Genomic DNA, 18,021 nt, shown 5'->3' with positions numbered 1-18,021 from the left:
CTAAATGACCATACCATCAGTGATCCTTACTAGTGATGAGCGAGCACTAAAATGCTCGGGTGCTCGTTGCTCGGGTCGAGCAAATTGGAATACCCGGGTGCTGGACCCGAGCAACGAGCCCAATGTAAGTCTATGGGAAACTCAAGCATTTTTCTGTCGGCTCCCCTTGGCGGTCTGCAGAGGGCCTAAAAATTGCCCAAATTGATGGGAACAGTGCTCAAATGACATGGGAACAGCATGGGGAAGACCCCTGGAAGCATTTCTGATTCCCAGATCACTGCTGTGAGCAATGTGGTCAGAGTATTACGCCACTTTTACGGACTCACAATAAAACTTACAAAAACGAAACCAAAATGGATTTTCCTGGGAAATATGTTAAGGAACATCCTTTCCAGGGTAATGACTTGTATATAAGGCAAAATAAATAACCAAAAACAAAAATGCTCCTCCACACCTTGGGCTATGTTCACACGTACCGTTTTTGACGCGTTTTTGCACTTTTGAATTGCTTTCAACCAAGACAAATGCATTCACCAGGAAATGTCATTTTAACATTTTACAACCTTATCTGCCCATGTGGTGTGTGACACATCATCAGACACATGCATACAGTGCTGAAAAGACATGGGAACAGCTTGGGGAAGACCTCTGGAAGCATCTCTAACTCCCAGGTCACTGCCTAAAAGTGTGCCCATCATAAGTGATCCTTGGCGCATGTGAAGATGCCTCCCGCCATGCACCTGTCGTTGCAGACTTGCAACAATCACCGTCCACGTCCTTGTCCCACTGCAGCGTTAAGTTATCCCTACTCCATTCCTTGGAATGCAAGTGCAAGTATGCAGCCAGCCACCCACCCACCCACCCACAGGCTGCAATACTATACTGCCAAGTTTTTGACAGCTGCTTGCACTTGAAATGTGGCCTTTTAGGCTCGTGGAGGCGGAAGCTTTTCATAACCTTATGCCGGAGGCGGCCGAGTCTCCATACTCGGTCCCCAGCCGCCATTATATTTCCCGGTATCGCCTCTGCCTTCCACAAGCACAGGTCTCACAACATTCCCAGTGCCCTCCCCAGTGCACTTACTGGGAAGGACCGCCTAACCACAAACATGTGGACAGGTGAATGTGGCCAGGGACGGTACGGAGCCTGTCCACAACTTTTTTGCTGACAGTTGTATTTAGCTCGGTGAAAGGACTGGCATAGAGGGAAACCGTATCTACTCTGGGTGTCATTTCTCCCAGGAAGTCCTGTAATTGAGCTTGTTGCAGAAGCAATGGCAGCCCGTCCAACATCAACTCGCCCTTGTCGGTGGTGCTTTGACACACACACATCTTTCTTTGCGCATTTAATTTCTTGAATAGAGAGTTGGACAATGGCTTGATCTGTAATGCGTTTTGAGAAATAACATGCATAAGCATGGCCGATCCACATTAAAAAAGCAGCTATAGAGTGTCCGGGAACCTTCCCCCACACTTTTCTTAGCCAGGACTGCTTTCCGGCAGGGTTGGATGGACCCACCAGAGAACCAGAGACTCCTCCGGCGGGCCCTGGCTTCTCCTTCAGGAGAGTTCATAGTGCCGAGGTGAGGCCATGATGATGATAGAGGCCACCATCTGCTTAGTTTTCTGTTACTTGGAATGCAAGCGCAAGTATGCAGCCATCCACCCACCCACAGGCCGCAACACTAAACTGCCAGATTTCTGGGCAGCTGCTTGCACTTGAAATGTTGCCTTTAAGGCTTGTGGAGGCGGAAGCTTTTCACATCCTCATGCTCATGGCGGTCGCGGCCAGATCTCCATACTCGGTCGCCTGCCCTCACTATTTCCCCTGGTGTTGTCCCTGCCTTCCACAAGCACGGGTCCCAAAACATTACTTCTGGTACTTTTCTGTTGGAATTTCCTTGCCTCCTACCAGCCTGGAATACTTCTAGTAAACTATGGTACGACGCCATGGTATTAGCACTGCCCCCAGTACCAGTAGCGAAGTCATCCCCAATTTCCTTCTCAGGAATTTTATTTGGTAGACTGAGTGGCTGCCCAAATACATTAGTTTCTCATAAAGGAGCTGAAGATACTCAGTGGCAGTAGGTGCAAGTTTCTCCAGCATGTTAGATATCAGAGGGAGAATGGCAGCACAGTGGCTCAGTGGTTAGCACTGAAGCCTTGCAGTGCTGGGATCCTGGGTTCAAATCCCTCAAGGACAACATCTGCAAGGATTTTGTAAGGATTTTTTAATACAAATTTACCTTTCTTTAGAGACCATACATGGTATAACTGTGGTCTGTTATTGTTGTACTTTTGCATAATTGCAGATGGGGGGAGGGGAAACTCTCACACTGGGGGCTATAAGTCAGATATCACTATATACTGAGGACTGTAGAGCAGATAGCGCTATATACTGAGGGCTGTAAAGCAGATAGCACTATATACTGAGGGCTGTAGAGCAGATAGCACTATATACTGAGGACTGTAGAGCAGATAGCGCTATATACTGAGGGCTGTAGAGCAGATAGCGCTATATACTGAGGGCTGTAGAGCAGATAGCGCTATATACTGAGGACTGTAGAGCAGATAGCGCTATATACTGAGGACTGTAGAGCAGATAGCGCTATATACTGAGGACTGTAGAGCAGATAGTGCTATATACTGAGGGCTGTAGAGCAGATAGCGCTATATACTGAGGACTGTAGGGCAGATAGCACTATATACTGAGGACTGTAGGGCAGATAGCGCTATATACTGAGGGCTGTAGGGCAGATAGCGCTATATACTGAGGACTGTAGAGCAGATAGCACTATATACTGAGGGCTGTAGGACAGATAGCGCTATATACTGAGGACTGTAGGGCAGATAGCGCTATATACTGAGGGCTGTAGGGCAGATAGCGCTATATACTGAGGACTGTAGAGCAGATAGCACTATATACTGAGGGCTGTAGGGCAGATAGCGCTATGGGGTTTGAACGGTTGCAGATATCTTTGCCTTTCCCATTATCATACACAAAGTCTTACAGTAGTTTTCATTATCTTCTTTCAGTTCCAGCCATATAACAATGTCCTACGAAGACGTCATCAATCACCTGAGGAGAAGCTTTAGGGAGGGAAAAACGAGATCCCTGGAATTCCGGATTTCACAGCTGGAAGCTCTGAGCAAATTCCTAGAAGAAAATAAAAGCCAAATGCTGGAAAGTCTGAAGAAAGATCTGAATAAGGTGCGTGAGGCCGATACAACAAAGTCCATGTTCACTTTATTTCTGTCATTTTTTAATTTAGCTATAGAGTATATGTAACATACCTGGCGGCGTCCTTGCATGGTGGTCCATTTCCCACTGTGCAAGAGCGCGCACTTGATCTCCAGTCCAGAGTGTCTCTCTGGCTTCCCTCCATGCTGTCTGTTTGTGTCTGTTTCTGCTGCTTAAGGGCGGCGCCCGATCACTTCCTGCTTTTTGTACCTGCTGTGGGTCACACCCCTTGTGCGTCCTCAGCCTATTGCTGTCTGTCACCTGGTATATAGCTCAGCTGCTCCCATCTATCCCTGCCTGAGCATTGTGTTTCATTCAGTGTGTGCTTGCACTCTGAAGGTGCCAGGTCCCGTTCTGTGTTCTCTTGTCTGCCTATCCTGGAGGCTGTATTTCCAGGCCTGTCTGAACACGCTCCTAGCCTGTTCCTCCTGCCTTCTAGGGGCTGATTACCTAGACCCGCTCCTGTATCTTGTCTGTCCTGTCTGAACACGCTCCTAGCCTGTTCCTCCCGCCTTCTAGGGGCCGATTACCTAGACCCGCTCCTGTATCTTGTCTGTCCTGTCTGAACACGCTCCTTGCCTGTTCGTCCCGCCTCTCTGGGGGCCGTATTCCCAGACCCGCTCCTGTATCCCGCTGCAGTGTCGGTCTCCTCCGTACGCTCAGTTCCAGTCTGAACTCTCTCCTATCCTTTACCTGTTTTGCCTCTATGTCCGTTCCTTTCCTTTTTCTGCAGAGTCTGAACTTGTACCTAACTCCTGTTTGTTGTCTCTGTACTCCCGTTTGTGAGTTTGTGGTCCACTCGTTACTTCACTGCAAGTACCCTGTGGGTATCTGGCTCTGCCTTTCTCTTCCTGTCTGTTCCGTGTGAACAGAGCCCTGTCCCCCCTACTCAGCCTTGCCTGCTCTGACTCCTTTGCTCACTGCTCCGGCGGTTCTAGCCTGCTCTGACTCCTTTGCTCACCGCTCCGGCGGTTCTAGCCTGCTCTGACTCCTTTGCTCACCGCTCCGGCGGTTCTAGTCTGCTCTGACTCCTTTGCTTACCGCTCCGGCGGTTCTAGCCTGCTCTGACTCCTTTGCTCGCTGCTCCGGCAGCCTTGCTCCGCTCTGACCCTTTTGCTCGCTGCTCCGGCAGTCTCGCTCCACTCTTGCTCACCGCTCCAGGCGGCCTCGTCCTGCTTTACTCTTGCTCACAGCTCCAGCAGTCTCGCTCAGCTCTGATCCTTTGTTCACCGCTCCTGGCGGCCTTGTCCTGCTCTACTCTTGCTCACCGCTCCAGGCGGCCTTGTCCTGCCCTGTTCTCGCTCACCTCTCTGGGCGGCCTCACTCTGCTGTGTTTGTCCGCCACATCTGTGGTTCTGTTCCTGAGTCCCAGTGTGTACTGGGTCCTATCCCGCCAGTGCCTCCCTGTCTGCACTCTAGCTGTGCTTGCCTGTACCCCCCTGCCTGCATACCCGCCTGCCTGCATACCAATCGTGCCTGCCTATACCCACCAGTCTGTGTGCCAGCCTAACAGTCTGTTCCTGTATTCGCCTGTGTGGGTCAACAGCCGTGTCCGGGGTCTGTCCTGGAGTAGCACCTGGTCCCTCTGCTCGGTTCCTCCTTGGTGCACTGGCGTCGTATGCCGTCGTGCGACCCTGGTCGGATCGGGTGAATACCTAGTTACGCCCCTCCAGGCATTCACTCTCCGGCACGGTCCAGTGGAATCACTACAATCACACGCACACGCCGCTCAGCCCGGGCGTGTGCATAACAGCATTCTCAGGCCATGGTTCCCGTTGAGCCCCACGGCCTTCGCTCTCTGAGAAGTTTTCCAGCGAATACATGCATTAAAATAAATAAATACATTTTTTTTTCCTTAGCTGAGTTCCAGGCGAATTACGAACCGTCCAGATGGATCTATCCGCTCTCGTTCCTGCGGATCCGCCACGTTACTATGGGGATCCAAGACAGTGTCGTGCATTTGTGGAGCAATGCATGCTACACTTTAAGGCCTACCCTCTCTATTTTCCTTCCGATTGGGCTAAAGTGGCCTTTATGATTGACTACCTAGCGGGTGATGCCTTGAAATGGGTCACCCCCCTATGGGAAGCATGGGATCCTGTCGTCCTTGACCTGCAGGCCTTCCTGGTGGCCTTTCGTATGGTCTTCGAGGACCCTAACCCTGAAGCCCCTGCTGAAGCTTCACTTCCCAATATCCCGGAGCAGCCCCGACGGGTAATGTGTGTGGGTAGCGCAATAGTCCTCCAGCCCAATGAGACTACTGCCCACCCAGAATCCTCACAGGGTGACTACGCTTTCCGGAATACTTCTCCCAACCTCAAGAGGCAGTCCAGACGTGCTAGACGTAGAGGCAAGCCGTCACGCCAGGGTCTGTCCTCCTTGAGACCTCCTGACCCCAACCTTGAAGTCCCTACTGAAGCTTCATCTCCCTGTATCCCGGAGAAGCCCCAACGGGTAATGTGCATGGGTAGTGCACCAGTTCTCCTGCCCGAAGAGACTTCTGCCCATCCAGACTCCACACAGGAGAACTTCCTGCACCCGGCATCAGATGCTTCACCCACTTTAACCGGTGTGCATGTCCAAGGATGCTCCAAAGCTGTGGTTACCTCAGAGTCTGTGCACCTCTACTACCTGGTGGAGGACCCCCTGTTGCCTCCTGAATCCTCCGGGATACCGCTCGATGACAAATGGAGAGAGACTTCTCTACACCCGGTACTCGATACTTTGTCCGCTTCGTCCTGTGAGCCTGACAATGGGTACCCCAAAGTGGTAGTTACCCCCGAGTCTCTACACCCCTCCGACCAGGCGGAGGACCTCCTGTTGTCTCCTGAACCCTTCGGGGTGCTACCTGGTAGCGAAAGGACAGAGACTCTCCTATACTCTGTACCTGATACCTCGCTCGCTTCGTCCAGTGAGTCCAACCTAGTGTACTCCGAAGCAGAGGTTACTCCCGAGTCTCTACACCCCTCCGACCAGGCGGAGGACCTCCAGTTGTCTCCAGAACCCTTCGGGGTGCTACCTGGTAGCGAAAGGACAGAGACTCTCCTATACTCTGTACCTGATACCTCGCTCGCTTCGTCCACTGAGTCCAACCTAGTGTACTCCGAAGCAGTGGTTACTCCCGAGTCTCTACACCCCTCCGACCAGGCGGAGGACCTCCAGTTGTCTCCAGAACCCTTCTGGGTGCCACCTGGTGGTGAATGGACAGAGACTTTCCTATATCCTAGATCTGATACCTCACTTGCTTCGTCCAGTGAGTCCGACCTAGTGTACTCTGAAGCAGAGGTTACCCGTGAGTCTCTACACCCCTCTGACCAGGCGGAGGACCGCCAGTTGTCTCCAGAACCCTTCGGGGTGCCACCTGGTGGTGAATGGACAGAGACTTTCCTATACTCGGTACCCGATACCTCGCCTGCTTCGTCCAGTGAGTCCGACCTAGTGTACTCTGAAGCAGATGTTTTCTCTGAGCCTCTGCACTCTTCTGACCCGGCGGAGGACCTCCAGTTGTTTCCTGAATCCTCCGGGGTACCACCAGATAACAAAGAGACAGTGACTTTTCCTCATTATGTACCTGATAACCCGTCTATTTCTTCGTGTGAGCTTAACAAGATGTACCTCGAAGCAGAGATTACCCCCAAGTCTCTGTCCCCCTCCAACCCGGTGAAGGACTTCCAGTTGTCTCCTGTACCCTCTGGGGTGCCACCTGAAAATATGTGGAGAGAGACTTCCTTGTGTGCTGTTCCTGGTACTCCACCCGTTTCGTCTGTTGCTGAGGATGGCTGGATAGGAGGTAGCATCCTAGCTAACCAGATGAGATCAGTTTTTCCTGTGGACAGTGGAAGTGATCTCCTTGAAGTGAACGACTGGTCCTCGAATTCCCTGCGGAAGATTCTGGCAGGCCTGAAGAAGAGGGGGCGTAAGGGGGGGGGTACTGTAACATACCTGGCGGCGTCCTTGCATGGTGGTCCATTTCCCACTGTGCAAGAGCGTGCACTTGATCTCCAGTCCAGAATGTCTCTCTGGCTTCCCTCCATGCTGTCTGTTTGTGTCTGTTTCTGCTGCTTAAGGGCGGCGCCCGATCACTTCCTGCTTTTTGTACCTGCTGTGGGTCACACCCCTTGTGCGTCCTCAGCCTATTGCTGTCTGTCACCTGGTATATAGCTCAGCTGCTCCCATCTATCCCTGCCTGAGCATTGTGTTTCATTCAGTGTGTGCTTGCACTCTGAAGGTGCCAGGTGCCGTTCTGTGTTCTCTTGTCTGCCTATCCTGGAGGCTGTATTTCCAGGCCTGTCTGAACACGCTCCTAGCCTGTTCCTCCTGCCTTCTAGGGGCTGATTACCTAGACCCGCTCCTGTATCTTGTCTGTCCTGTCTGAACACGCTCCTAGCCTGTTCCTCCCGCCTTCTAGGGGCCGATTACCTAGACCCGCTCCTGTATCTTGTCTGTCCTGTCTGAACACGCTCCTTGCCTGTTCGTCCCGCCTCTCTGGGGGCCGTATTCCCAGACCCGCTCCTGTATCCCGCTGCAGTGTCGGTCTCCTCCGTACGCTCAGTTCCAGTCTGAACTCTCTCCTATCCTTTACCTGTTTTGCCTCTATGTCCGTTCCTTTCCTTTTTCTGCAGAGTCTGAACTTGTACCTAACTCCTGTTTGTTGTCTCTGTACTCCCGTTTGTGAGTTTGTGGTCCACTCGTTACTTCACTGCAAGTACCCTGTGGGTATCTGGCTCTGCCTTTCTCTTCCTGTCTGTTCCGTGTGAACAGAGCCCTGTCCCCCCTACTCAGCCTTGCCTGCTCTGACTCCTTTGCTCACTGCTCCGGCGGTTCTAGCCTGCTCTGACTCCTTTGCTCACCGCTCCGGCGGTTCTAGCCTGCTCTGACTCCTTTGCTCACCGCTCCGGCGGTTCTAGTCTGCTCTGACTCCTTTGCTTACCGCTCCGGCGGTTCTAGCCTGCTCTGACTCCTTTGCTCGCTGCTCCGGCAGCCTTGCTCCGCTCTGACCCTTTTGCTCGCTGCTCCGGCAGTCTCGCTCCACTCTTGCTCACCGCTCCAGGCGGCCTCGTCCTGCTTTACTCTTGCTCACTGCTCCAGCAGTCTCGCTCAGCTCTGATCCTTTGTTCACCGCTCCTGGCGGCCTTGTCCTGCTCTACTCTTGCTCACCGCTCCAGGCGGCCTTGTCCTGCCCTGTTCTCGCTCACCTCTCTGGGCGGCCTCACCCTGCTGTGTTTGTCCGCCACATCTGTGGTTCTGTTCCTGAGTCCCAGTGCGTACTGGGTCCTATCCCGCCAGTGTCCCTACCTGCTAGTGCCTCCCTGTCTGCACTCTAGCTGTGCTTGCCTGTACCCCTCTGCCTGTATTGTTCCTGAGTCCCAGTGTGTACTGGGTCCTATCCCGCCTGTGTTCCTACCTGCTAGTGCCTCCCTGTCTGCACTCTAGCTGTGCTTGCCTGTACCCCCCTGCCTGCATACCCGCCTGCCTGCATACCAGTCGTGCCTGCCTATACCCACCAGTCTGTGTGCCAGCCTAACAGTCTGTTCCTGTATTCGCCTGTGTGGGTCAACAGCCGTGTCCGGGGTCTGTCCTGGAGTAGCACCTGGTCCCTCTGCTCGGTTCCTCCTTGGTGCACTGGCGTCGTATGCCGTCGTGCGACCCTGGTCGGATCGGGTGAATACCTAGTTACACCCCTCCAGGCATTCACTCTCCGGCACGGTCCAGTGGAATCACTACAATCACACGCACACGCCGCTCAGCCCGGGCGTGTGCATAACAGTATACAGTTGTGCTGGAAAGTTTACATACCCCGGCAGAGTTTTTCCTTTCTTGTTCTTGTTTCAGAGAATATGAATGATAACAAAAATCCTTTTTCTCCACTCCTGGTTATTGGTTGGGTGAAGCCATTTATTGTCAAACTACTGAGTTTTCTCTTTTTAAATCTTAATGACAACCAAAAACATCCAAATAACCCTGATCAGAAGTTCACATCCCCTGGTGATTTTGGCCTGATAACATGCACAGAATTTGACACAAATGGGTTTGAATGGCTACTAAAGGTAACATCCTCACCTGTGAGGAATATGTGTATATGCTGTTATGGGTCCAGGTGGAGGGACCAGAGGGGTGTACCTAAGTGTCTACCCGGACCGACCCTGGCCACACGGCAGCTTAGTCGACTCCGTGAACCAAGGAGGAACCGGGAAGGTAACCAGGTGCCACTCTGGGACCGAGCTCGTGTGAGAGCAGGCGACTCCCGCGGGACTGATGGCCGAAGACAACAGGCACAGCTGATGAGCATGGCTGGTAGACAGGCAGGTGATGCGGGTAGACAAGCAGGAGGACACGGCAGATGGACCAGCAGGCGGGCACAGCTGGTAGACAGGCAGGTGATGCGGGTAGACAAGCAGGAGGACACGGCAGATGGACCAGCAGGCGGGCACAGCTGGTAGACAGGCAGGTGATGCGGGTAGACAAGCAGGAGGACACGGCAGATGGACCGGCAGGCGGGCACAGCTGGTAGACAGGCAGGTGATGCGGGTAGACAGGCTGGCGGGCACGGCTGATAGACAGGCTGGCAGGCATGGGAACCTGAGTGCTGGAGAGACTGTTAAGACACAAACAACAACTTTGCACAGGCACCCCCATTATGCAGGAGGTGCCTAAAGTAGTGGCAGCCTTCCAGCCATTGGCTGGGGACTTTTAGGACGGCACGCACGTCCCCTTTAAGAGGAAGGGAGCACGCGTGCGCTCTAAGAACAGAGGCCGGGGATCCACGCGCAGTGCGCGCACCCTGGTCAGACGCCACGAAGAGGACAGGGGGAGGAGCAGGGGACGCCGGACCAGAGTCGCGGCGGTGAGTAGATCAGCGTCTCTGTTGGGCCTTTACGCCCCCTCCTCTTCAAGCCTGCAAGAAACTTTTCAAGAAGAAGAGGAGCATGTATGTTCTCCCTGGGCTCCCATGTCCTCTCCTCTGGACCAAACCCCTTCCAATCCACAAGAAAAAAGGTTTTTCCTCTTACCCTTGGTAGCCAGAATGTTCTCTACCTCAAAAACGTCCTCAGCGCAGACTAGAATTGGTGCGGTACCCAGTTCACCAGAGAAAGGATTAAGGACTACAGGTTTGAGGAGTGATACATGGAAGGAGTTGGGGATCCGTAATGAGGCAGGAAGTTTTAACTTGTACGCCACTGGATTAATTTGGCTCAGAATCTCGAACGGACCAATGAATCGAGGACCCAACCTGTAAGAAGTCATCTTGAGGCGAACATACTTAGAGGAAAGCCAGACCTTGTCTCCTGGATGGAAAAGAGGCGGATCCAGACGTCTCTTATCAGTGTGTCTCTTCATCCGCTCAGAGAACTGTAGAAGCGCAGATCTAGTGTCTTCCCAAATCACCGAAAAGTCGCTGACAAGAGACTCTGCAGCAGGATTATCCACTGAAGAAGAGACTGGAAACGGAATTCGGGGGTGTTGACCGAAAACCACAAAAAACGGAGACTTAGCAGAGGACTCACTCACATGGTTGTTATAAGAAAACTCGGCCCAAGGCAGAAGTTCTACCCAATCGCTATGGTGAGCGTTGATAAAGTGCTGAAAAAAACTTGTGAGGATCTAATTAATACGTTCCACCTGACCATTGGACTGAGGATGATAGGCTGAAGAAAAGTCCAAATTGACATCCAGCAACTTGCACATGGCACTCCAGAAGCGAGAAGTGAACTGAACTCCTCTATCCGAGACAATATGGAGGGGTAAGCCACAGATACGAAAGATGTGACGAATTAAATCCTTAGCCAGCACAGGTGCGGACGAAAGACCAGGCAAAGGAATGAAGTGAGCCATCTTGGAGAAGCGGTCAGCGACCACCCATATGACAGTAGAACCGGCAGATACCGGAAGATCAGTGATGAAGTCCATAGCAATGTGTTGCCAAGGAGCAGAAGGTGACCAGCTGGAAGGTGCCTACAGTCCTGGCCAAAAGTATTGAGAATGAGACAAATAGTAATTTTTCCAAAGTTTACGGCTTCATTTTTTGTAATGGCAATTTGCATATACTCCTGAATGTCAAAGAGTGATCAGCTTAACAGCAATTACTGTACTTGCAAAGTCAATATTTGCCCAGAAAATGAACTTTAACCCCCAAAACACATTTCAACATCATTGCAGTCCTGCCTTAAAAGGAGCAGCTAACATCGTTTTAGTGATTGATCCATTAACACAGGTGTGGCTGTTGATGAGGACAGGGCTGGCGATCAATCAGTCATAATTAAGTAAGAATGACATCACTGGACACTTTAAAAGGAGGCTGGTTCTTGGTATCATTGTTTCTCTTCAGTTAACCATGGTTATCTCTAAAGAAACACGTGCAGCCATCATTGCACTGCACAAAAATGGCCTAACAGGGAAGAGTATCGCAGCTACAAAGATTGCACCTCAGTCAACAATCTATCGCATCATCAAGAACTTCAAGGAGAGAGCTTCCATTGTTGTCAAAAAGGCTCCAGGGCGCCCAAGAAAGACCAGCAAGCGCCAGGACCGTATCTTAAAACTGTTTCAGCTGCGGGATCGGACTACCAGCAGTGCCGAGCTTGCTCAGGAATGGCAGCAGGCTGGTGTGAGTGCTTCTGCACGCACTGTGAGGCGGAGACTCTTTGAGCAAGGGCTGGTTTCAAGGAGGGCAGCAAAGAAGCCACTTCTCTCCAGAAAAAACATCAGGGACCGACTGATATTCTGCAAAAGGTACAGGGAGTTGACTTCTGAGGACTGGGGCAAAGTCATTTTCTCTGATGAATCCCCTTTTCGATTGTTTGGGACATCTGGAAAACAGCTTATTCGGAGAAGAAGAGGTGAGCGCTACCACCAGTCTTGTCTCATGCCAACTGTAAAGCATCCTGAAACCATTCATGTGTGGGGTTGCTTCTCAGCCAAGGGAATCGGCTCACTCACAGTCTTGCCTAAAAACACAGCCATGAATAAAGAATGGTACCAGAATGTCCTCCAAGAGCAACTTCTCCCAACCGTCCAAGAGCAGTTTGGCGCCCAACAATGCCTTTTCCAGCATGATGGAGCACCTTGCCATAAAGCAAAGGTGATAACTAAATGGCTCATGGAACAAAACATAGAGATTTTGGGTCCATGGCCTGGAAACTCCCCAGATCTTAATCCCATTGAGAACTTGTGGTCAATCATCAAGAGACGGGTGGACAAACAAAAAACAACAAATTCTGGCAAAATGCAAGCATTGATTATGCAAGAATGGACTGCTATCAGTCAGGATTTGGTCCAAAAGTTGATTGAGAGCATGCCAGGGAGAATTACAGAGGTCTTGAAGAAGAAGGGGCAACACTGCAAATATTGACTTGCTGCATTAACTCATTCTAACTGTCAATATAACCTATTGGTACTCATAATATGATTGCAATTATATTTCTGTATGTGATCTAAACATCAGACAAACACTAATAAAAACCAGAGGCCAGCAGATCATGTGAAAATATAATTTTGGTGTCATTCTCAATACTTTTGGCCATGACTGTAGGTATCTTGGTACGGGCACAGGAGGAACAAGCCGCGACAAACTCTGCAACATCCTTGCGCAGGGTGGGCCACCAATAATGTCGGGCAATAAGCATAATCGTCTTCCTTTGGCCAGCATGACCAGCCAGTTTGGACGAATGACCCGAGAAAGACCCTCTTTCGATTCTGAGCTGCCACAAAGGTCTTACCAGGAGGAAGATGAGACGGGTCAAACAGAGCAACAGACATTATTCTGGAGGGATGAATGATGTGTGGAGGCTCCTCCTCTTGGTCGGTAGACAGGAAAGAGCGGGATAGAGCATCAGTTTTAATATTCTTGTCTGCTGGGCGGTAATGGAGAGTAAAGCTGAAACGAGCAAAGATCAGAGACCATCTGGTCTGACGCGGATTTAGTCTTTGGGCGGTCTGCAAGTAAGCGAGGTTTTTATGGTCAGTGTAGATGGCCACCAAGTGCAGAGCCCCTTCAAGCAGGTAGCGCCACTCCTCCAGTGCTAATTTGATGGCCAGCAGTTCTCGGTCTACTATGGAGTAATTGCGCTCAGACGGAGAAAAGAGTTTGGAGAAGAAGCCGAAGGTCACCATTTGCCCGGACGAGGATTTCTGGGTGAGCACTCCTCCGGCCCCGGAGGAAGAGGCATCAACCTCCAAAAAGAACTGTTTATTGCAATCTGGACGATGTAGTCCTGGAGCGGAGGAGAAGGCTTGTTTAAGAGAGACCAAGGCACTTTCCGCCTCAGAAGTCCATTTCCTGGGATTTTCCTCTTTATGGGTGAGAGCAGAGATGGGAGCAGTCCGGGAGGAGAAATGGGGAATGAAGAGGCTGTAATAGTTAGCGAATCCCAGAAACCACTGAATAGCCTTCAACCCCTCAGGTTGGGCCACTTTAAGACGGCAGACACCTTCTCGGGATCCATCTGCAGTCCGGTCTCAGAGATGATATACCCCAAAAATGGCAGGGAGGTCTGCTCAAAGATGCATTTCTCGTACTTGGCATACAGACTATTCTTCCGGAGCCTCAGTAGTACCTGACGAACTCTGATGAGAGGGCAGATCAGGGGAGAACACCAAGATATCGTCCAGATACACCACCGCGCAGGAATACAGGAGAGAAGATGTCGTTCACTAACTCCTGGAAGATGACTGGAGCATTACAGAGACCAAAGGGCATCACGCGGTACTCGTAGTGACCATCCCAAGTGTTGAATGCTGTCTTCCACTCGTCTCTCTGAAAAATCCAGACCAGATTGCACGCCCCACGAAGATCGAGCTTAGTGAAGATCTTCACGCCTTTTAGGCGGTCAAACTGCTCCGAGATGAGAGCTAGGGGGTACTTATTTTGATGGTAATCTAGTTTAGGCTCCTATAGTCGATACATGGATGAAGAGAGCCGTCTTTCTTTTTGACGAAGAAGAATCCTGCTCCAGCCAGAGAGGTGGATTTCTGGATATATCCCCTAGCAAGATTCTCTTCTATGTTCTCAGACATAGCACGGGTCTCGGCCAGCGACAAGGGGTAGATTCTCCTGCGAGGAGGTGAAGCACCAGGTATTAGGTCGATGGGGCAATTATACGGCCTATGAGGTACTAGCGTCTCTGCCTCCTTTTTATCAAAGACGTCCGAATATGACCAGTAGGGTGCCGGCAGGCCAGGTAGGTTAGCTGGAGTAGACAGAGGTCGAGCAGGACAAACAGGAACCAGACTGGACTTATGACATTCCTGACCCCAGTGGAGAACCTCACCCAAGTTCCAATTCAGGATGGGCTCGTGTCTCTGTAACCAAGGCAGGCCAAGTAAGAGGGGATGAGAGAGACCGGACAGCATGAAGAAGGAGATCTTCTAGCATTCCCACCTGAAGAGTTACAGGCTCAGTGACAAACAAGATGGTCTCAGAGAGAAGCTTTCTGTCCACGGAGGAAACCACTAAAGTATCAGCCAGACATATGGTAGGAATCTGATATCGCTCCACAACAGCCTGTTGAATGAGTTCCAGCGGCTCCGGAATCCAGATAGGCAGTCACGAAGAAGCGGGTCTTATCACTGGTAACCGACACGGACAGAGTCAAGGGTGGAGAGGAAGAACTTTTGCCTAGGACTACCTCTCCAAGCGGTCCTAGACACTGGAGTTTCCCGGTCTCACCGGACAGGAGTGGAGAAGATGCTCTATACTGCCACAGTAGAAGCAACTCCCCTCGGCGCGGCGGGCCTCCTGACGAGACTTGACCATCTTAACTTGATCTATTTGCATAGCCTCTGGAGAAGAAACCGGGGGGGATGTTGGTTGCGAGACCGGCCTTTGGAAGGTTGGTGCGAGACGCAGGGATCTTCTCTCACGGGTCGCCTCCTTTGAACACTCCTGAAAACGGATGTCGATCCATGTAGCTAATGACACCAGGTCGTCCAGAGAGGGAGGTATGTCACGACCGGCTAGCTCATCCTTGATCTGTCCAGAAAGGCCCTCCCAAAAGGTGGACACCAGAGCCTCATTGTACCAGGCAAGTTCAGATGCGAGGGTGCGGAAATGCACGGCATACTGACCCACGGAGAGACTCCCTTGGCGGAGTCGGAAAAGAGAGGAGGCAGTCGAAGATTTTCGTCCGGGCTCATCGAACACCTTCTGGAAAGCCGCGAGGAAAGCCTGGAGGTCGGACACCAGAGGATCCCCTCTCTCCCACAGAGGGTGCCGCTTGGTTAGAGGCGGACACAGTCGTGGTGGACAGCGCGTCCAGGCGGGAGTTGACTGTCCGCAGATAGGACAGGATAGTATCCTGTTGGGATCTCTGCCGAGAGACCTCTTGGTACAAGTCAGAGAGCGAAGGAGCCTGGGAGCCACTGGCTGTGATACAAGGAGGGACCAGAGGGGCGTAACTAAGTGCCTAACTGGACCGACCCTGGCCACACGGCGGCTTAGTCGACTCAGTGAACCAAGGAGGGACCGGGAAGGTGAACCAGGTGCCACTCTGGGACCGACCTCATGTGAGAGCAGACGTCGCCCAAGGGACTGATTGCCGAAGCCAACAGGCACAGCTGATGAGCATGGCTGGTAGACAGGCAGGTGATGCGGGTAGGCTCCAGGTTTTTCTGGGCCCCGAGAGAAAGAGTCTCAGTATGACCCTTTAACACATACCACAGTTCATGATGCACAGATACCGCATAGAAATATAGGGATAGTACAATGCAAATATTTCACTTCTTACATTACATGAGCGATATCTATTGTAAAATCCACAATAGCACAGAAACCGGCGAATCGCTCCACACAGTATACTGGCCCCCATAAAATGCTCCATACAGAATACTGGCCCCCATAAAATGCTCCATACGGAATACTGGCCCCCATATAATGCTCCATGCAGGCTGTTCACCCCCCACATAATGCCCCATGCAGGCGGTTCACCCCCCATATAATGCCCCATGCAGGATGTCACCCCCCATATAATGCCTCATGTAGGTTGTCACCTCCCCCCCATATAATGCCCCATGCAGGATATCACTTCCACCCCCCCCCATATATTGCCCCATGCAGTATGTTACCCCCCATATAATGCCACATGCAGGATGTCACCCCCCATATAATGCCCCATGCAGGATGTCACCCCCCATATAATGCCCCATGCAGGATGTCACCCCCCATATAATGCCCCATGCCTCCATACATGAAAAAAAAATCAAATACTCACCTCACTCGTCCTCAGCTGCTGCCGCTGCTCTGGTCTGGACTCCAGCGTCGTCCCGCTCTGTGCTGCCTGTGACGGCACACGGGAGGGCGCGGTGTAAAGACGTCACCGCACCCTCTGACCTGAGACGTCACAGGAAGCGCAGAGCAGGAAGACAGCGGATCTGCGGAGGCACGGGGAGGGATAAGTATCCAGCTGCCGGGGCCCTGAGCAAGCGGGGGGTAAGGGCGGGCGCTGGCACTGCTCTCCTCCGCGCATAGCCCGGCGGGGTGCCCGACCGTGAGTAAGCCCCCCCGCCTGCTCAGGGCCCCGGCACTTGCCCGGGTGCGCCGGTTGCTGACGCCGGCCCTGGGCACAGCTGATGAGCATGGCTGGCAGACAGGCAGGCTGGCGGGCACGGGAACCTGAGTGCTGGAGAGTGTTAACACACAAACAACTTTGCACAGGCACCTCCATTATGGAGGAGGTGCCTAAAGTAGAGGCAGCCCTTCAGCCATCGGCTGGGGACTTTTAGGATGGTGCACGCTCCCCGGTCAGACGCCACGAAGAGGACAGGAGGAGCAGGGGACGTCAGACTGGAGCCGCGACGGTGAGTAGATCGGCGTCTCTGTCGGGCAGGAGGCAGAGATGCCGACATATGCCCCCGTACGATCACTGCCAGCTTCATGATAGCCCGATTACGATTATTCGCTGCCACCATTGATCAGTTTTAAAATATAATACAGGCCTGATCGCACACCTGCTTTCTCTGGTAGCATAAACTGTGTGCAGAATTATTAGGCAAGTTGTATTTTAGAGGATTATTTTTATTATTGATCAACAACTATGTTCTCAATCAACCCAAAAGACTCATAAATATCCAAGCTTAATATTTTTGGAACTTGGAGTGGGATTTTTTTAGATATGGCTATTTTAGGAGGATATCTGTTTGTGCAGGTAACTATTACTGTGCAGAATTATTAGGCAACTTAATAAAAACCAAATATAATCCCACCTCACTTGTTTATTTTCACCAGGTAAACCAATATCAGTGCACAAAATTTAGAAATAAACATTTCTGACATGCAAAAACAAAAACCAAAAAAATTAGTGATCAATATAGCCACCTTTCTTTATGATGACACTCAACAGCCTTCCATCCATAGATTCTCTCAGTTGTTTGATCTGTTTTCGATCAACATTGGTGCAGCAGCCACCACAGCCTCCCAGAAACTGTTCCGAGAGGTGTACTGTTTTCACTCCCTGTAGATCTCACATTTTATGATGGACCACAGGTTCTCTATGGGGCTCAGATCAGGTGAACAAGGGAGCCATGTCATTATTTTTTCTTCTTTTAGACCTTTACTGGCCAGCCACGCAGTGGAGTAGTTGGATGCATGTGATGGAGCATTGTCCTGCATGAAAATCATGTTTTTCTTGAACGATACCAACTTCTTCCTGTACCACTGCTTGAAGAAGTTGTCTTCCAGAAACTGGCAGTAGGCCTGGGAGTTGAGCTTCACTCCATCCTCAACCCGAAAAGGCCCCACAAGTTCATCTTTGATGATACCAGCCCATACCAGTACCCCACCTCCACCTT

General features: G+C 51.5%; 1 protein-coding gene across 3 annotated transcripts in view; it reads left to right on the top strand.

The window, feature by feature from the left end:
- Window positions 1–18,021, top strand: part of LOC141190376 (aldehyde dehydrogenase family 3 member B1-like) — a 320,040-nt gene that overhangs the window by 11,097 nt on the left and 290,922 nt on the right. For all 3 annotated transcript variants that reach the window (XM_073661221.1, XM_073661219.1, XM_073661220.1), the window contains one exon: window positions 3,036–3,210. In XM_073661221.1, coding sequence (XP_073517322.1) covers window positions 3,052–3,210 — 159 coding nt within the window. In that variant the 5' untranslated portion in view covers window positions 3,036–3,051. The remainder of the gene's footprint in view (window positions 1–3,035; window positions 3,211–18,021) is intronic.

Source organism: Phyllobates terribilis, unplaced genomic scaffold (genome assembly GCF_046119375.1).
Source record: "Phyllobates terribilis strain yellow unplaced genomic scaffold, ASM4611937v1 Scaffold_2__4_contigs__length_985480577, whole genome shotgun sequence".
NCBI classification, from domain to species: Eukaryota; Metazoa; Chordata; class Amphibia; order Anura; family Dendrobatidae; genus Phyllobates; species Phyllobates terribilis.
This window is presented reverse-complemented; position numbering and strand designations above follow the sequence as displayed.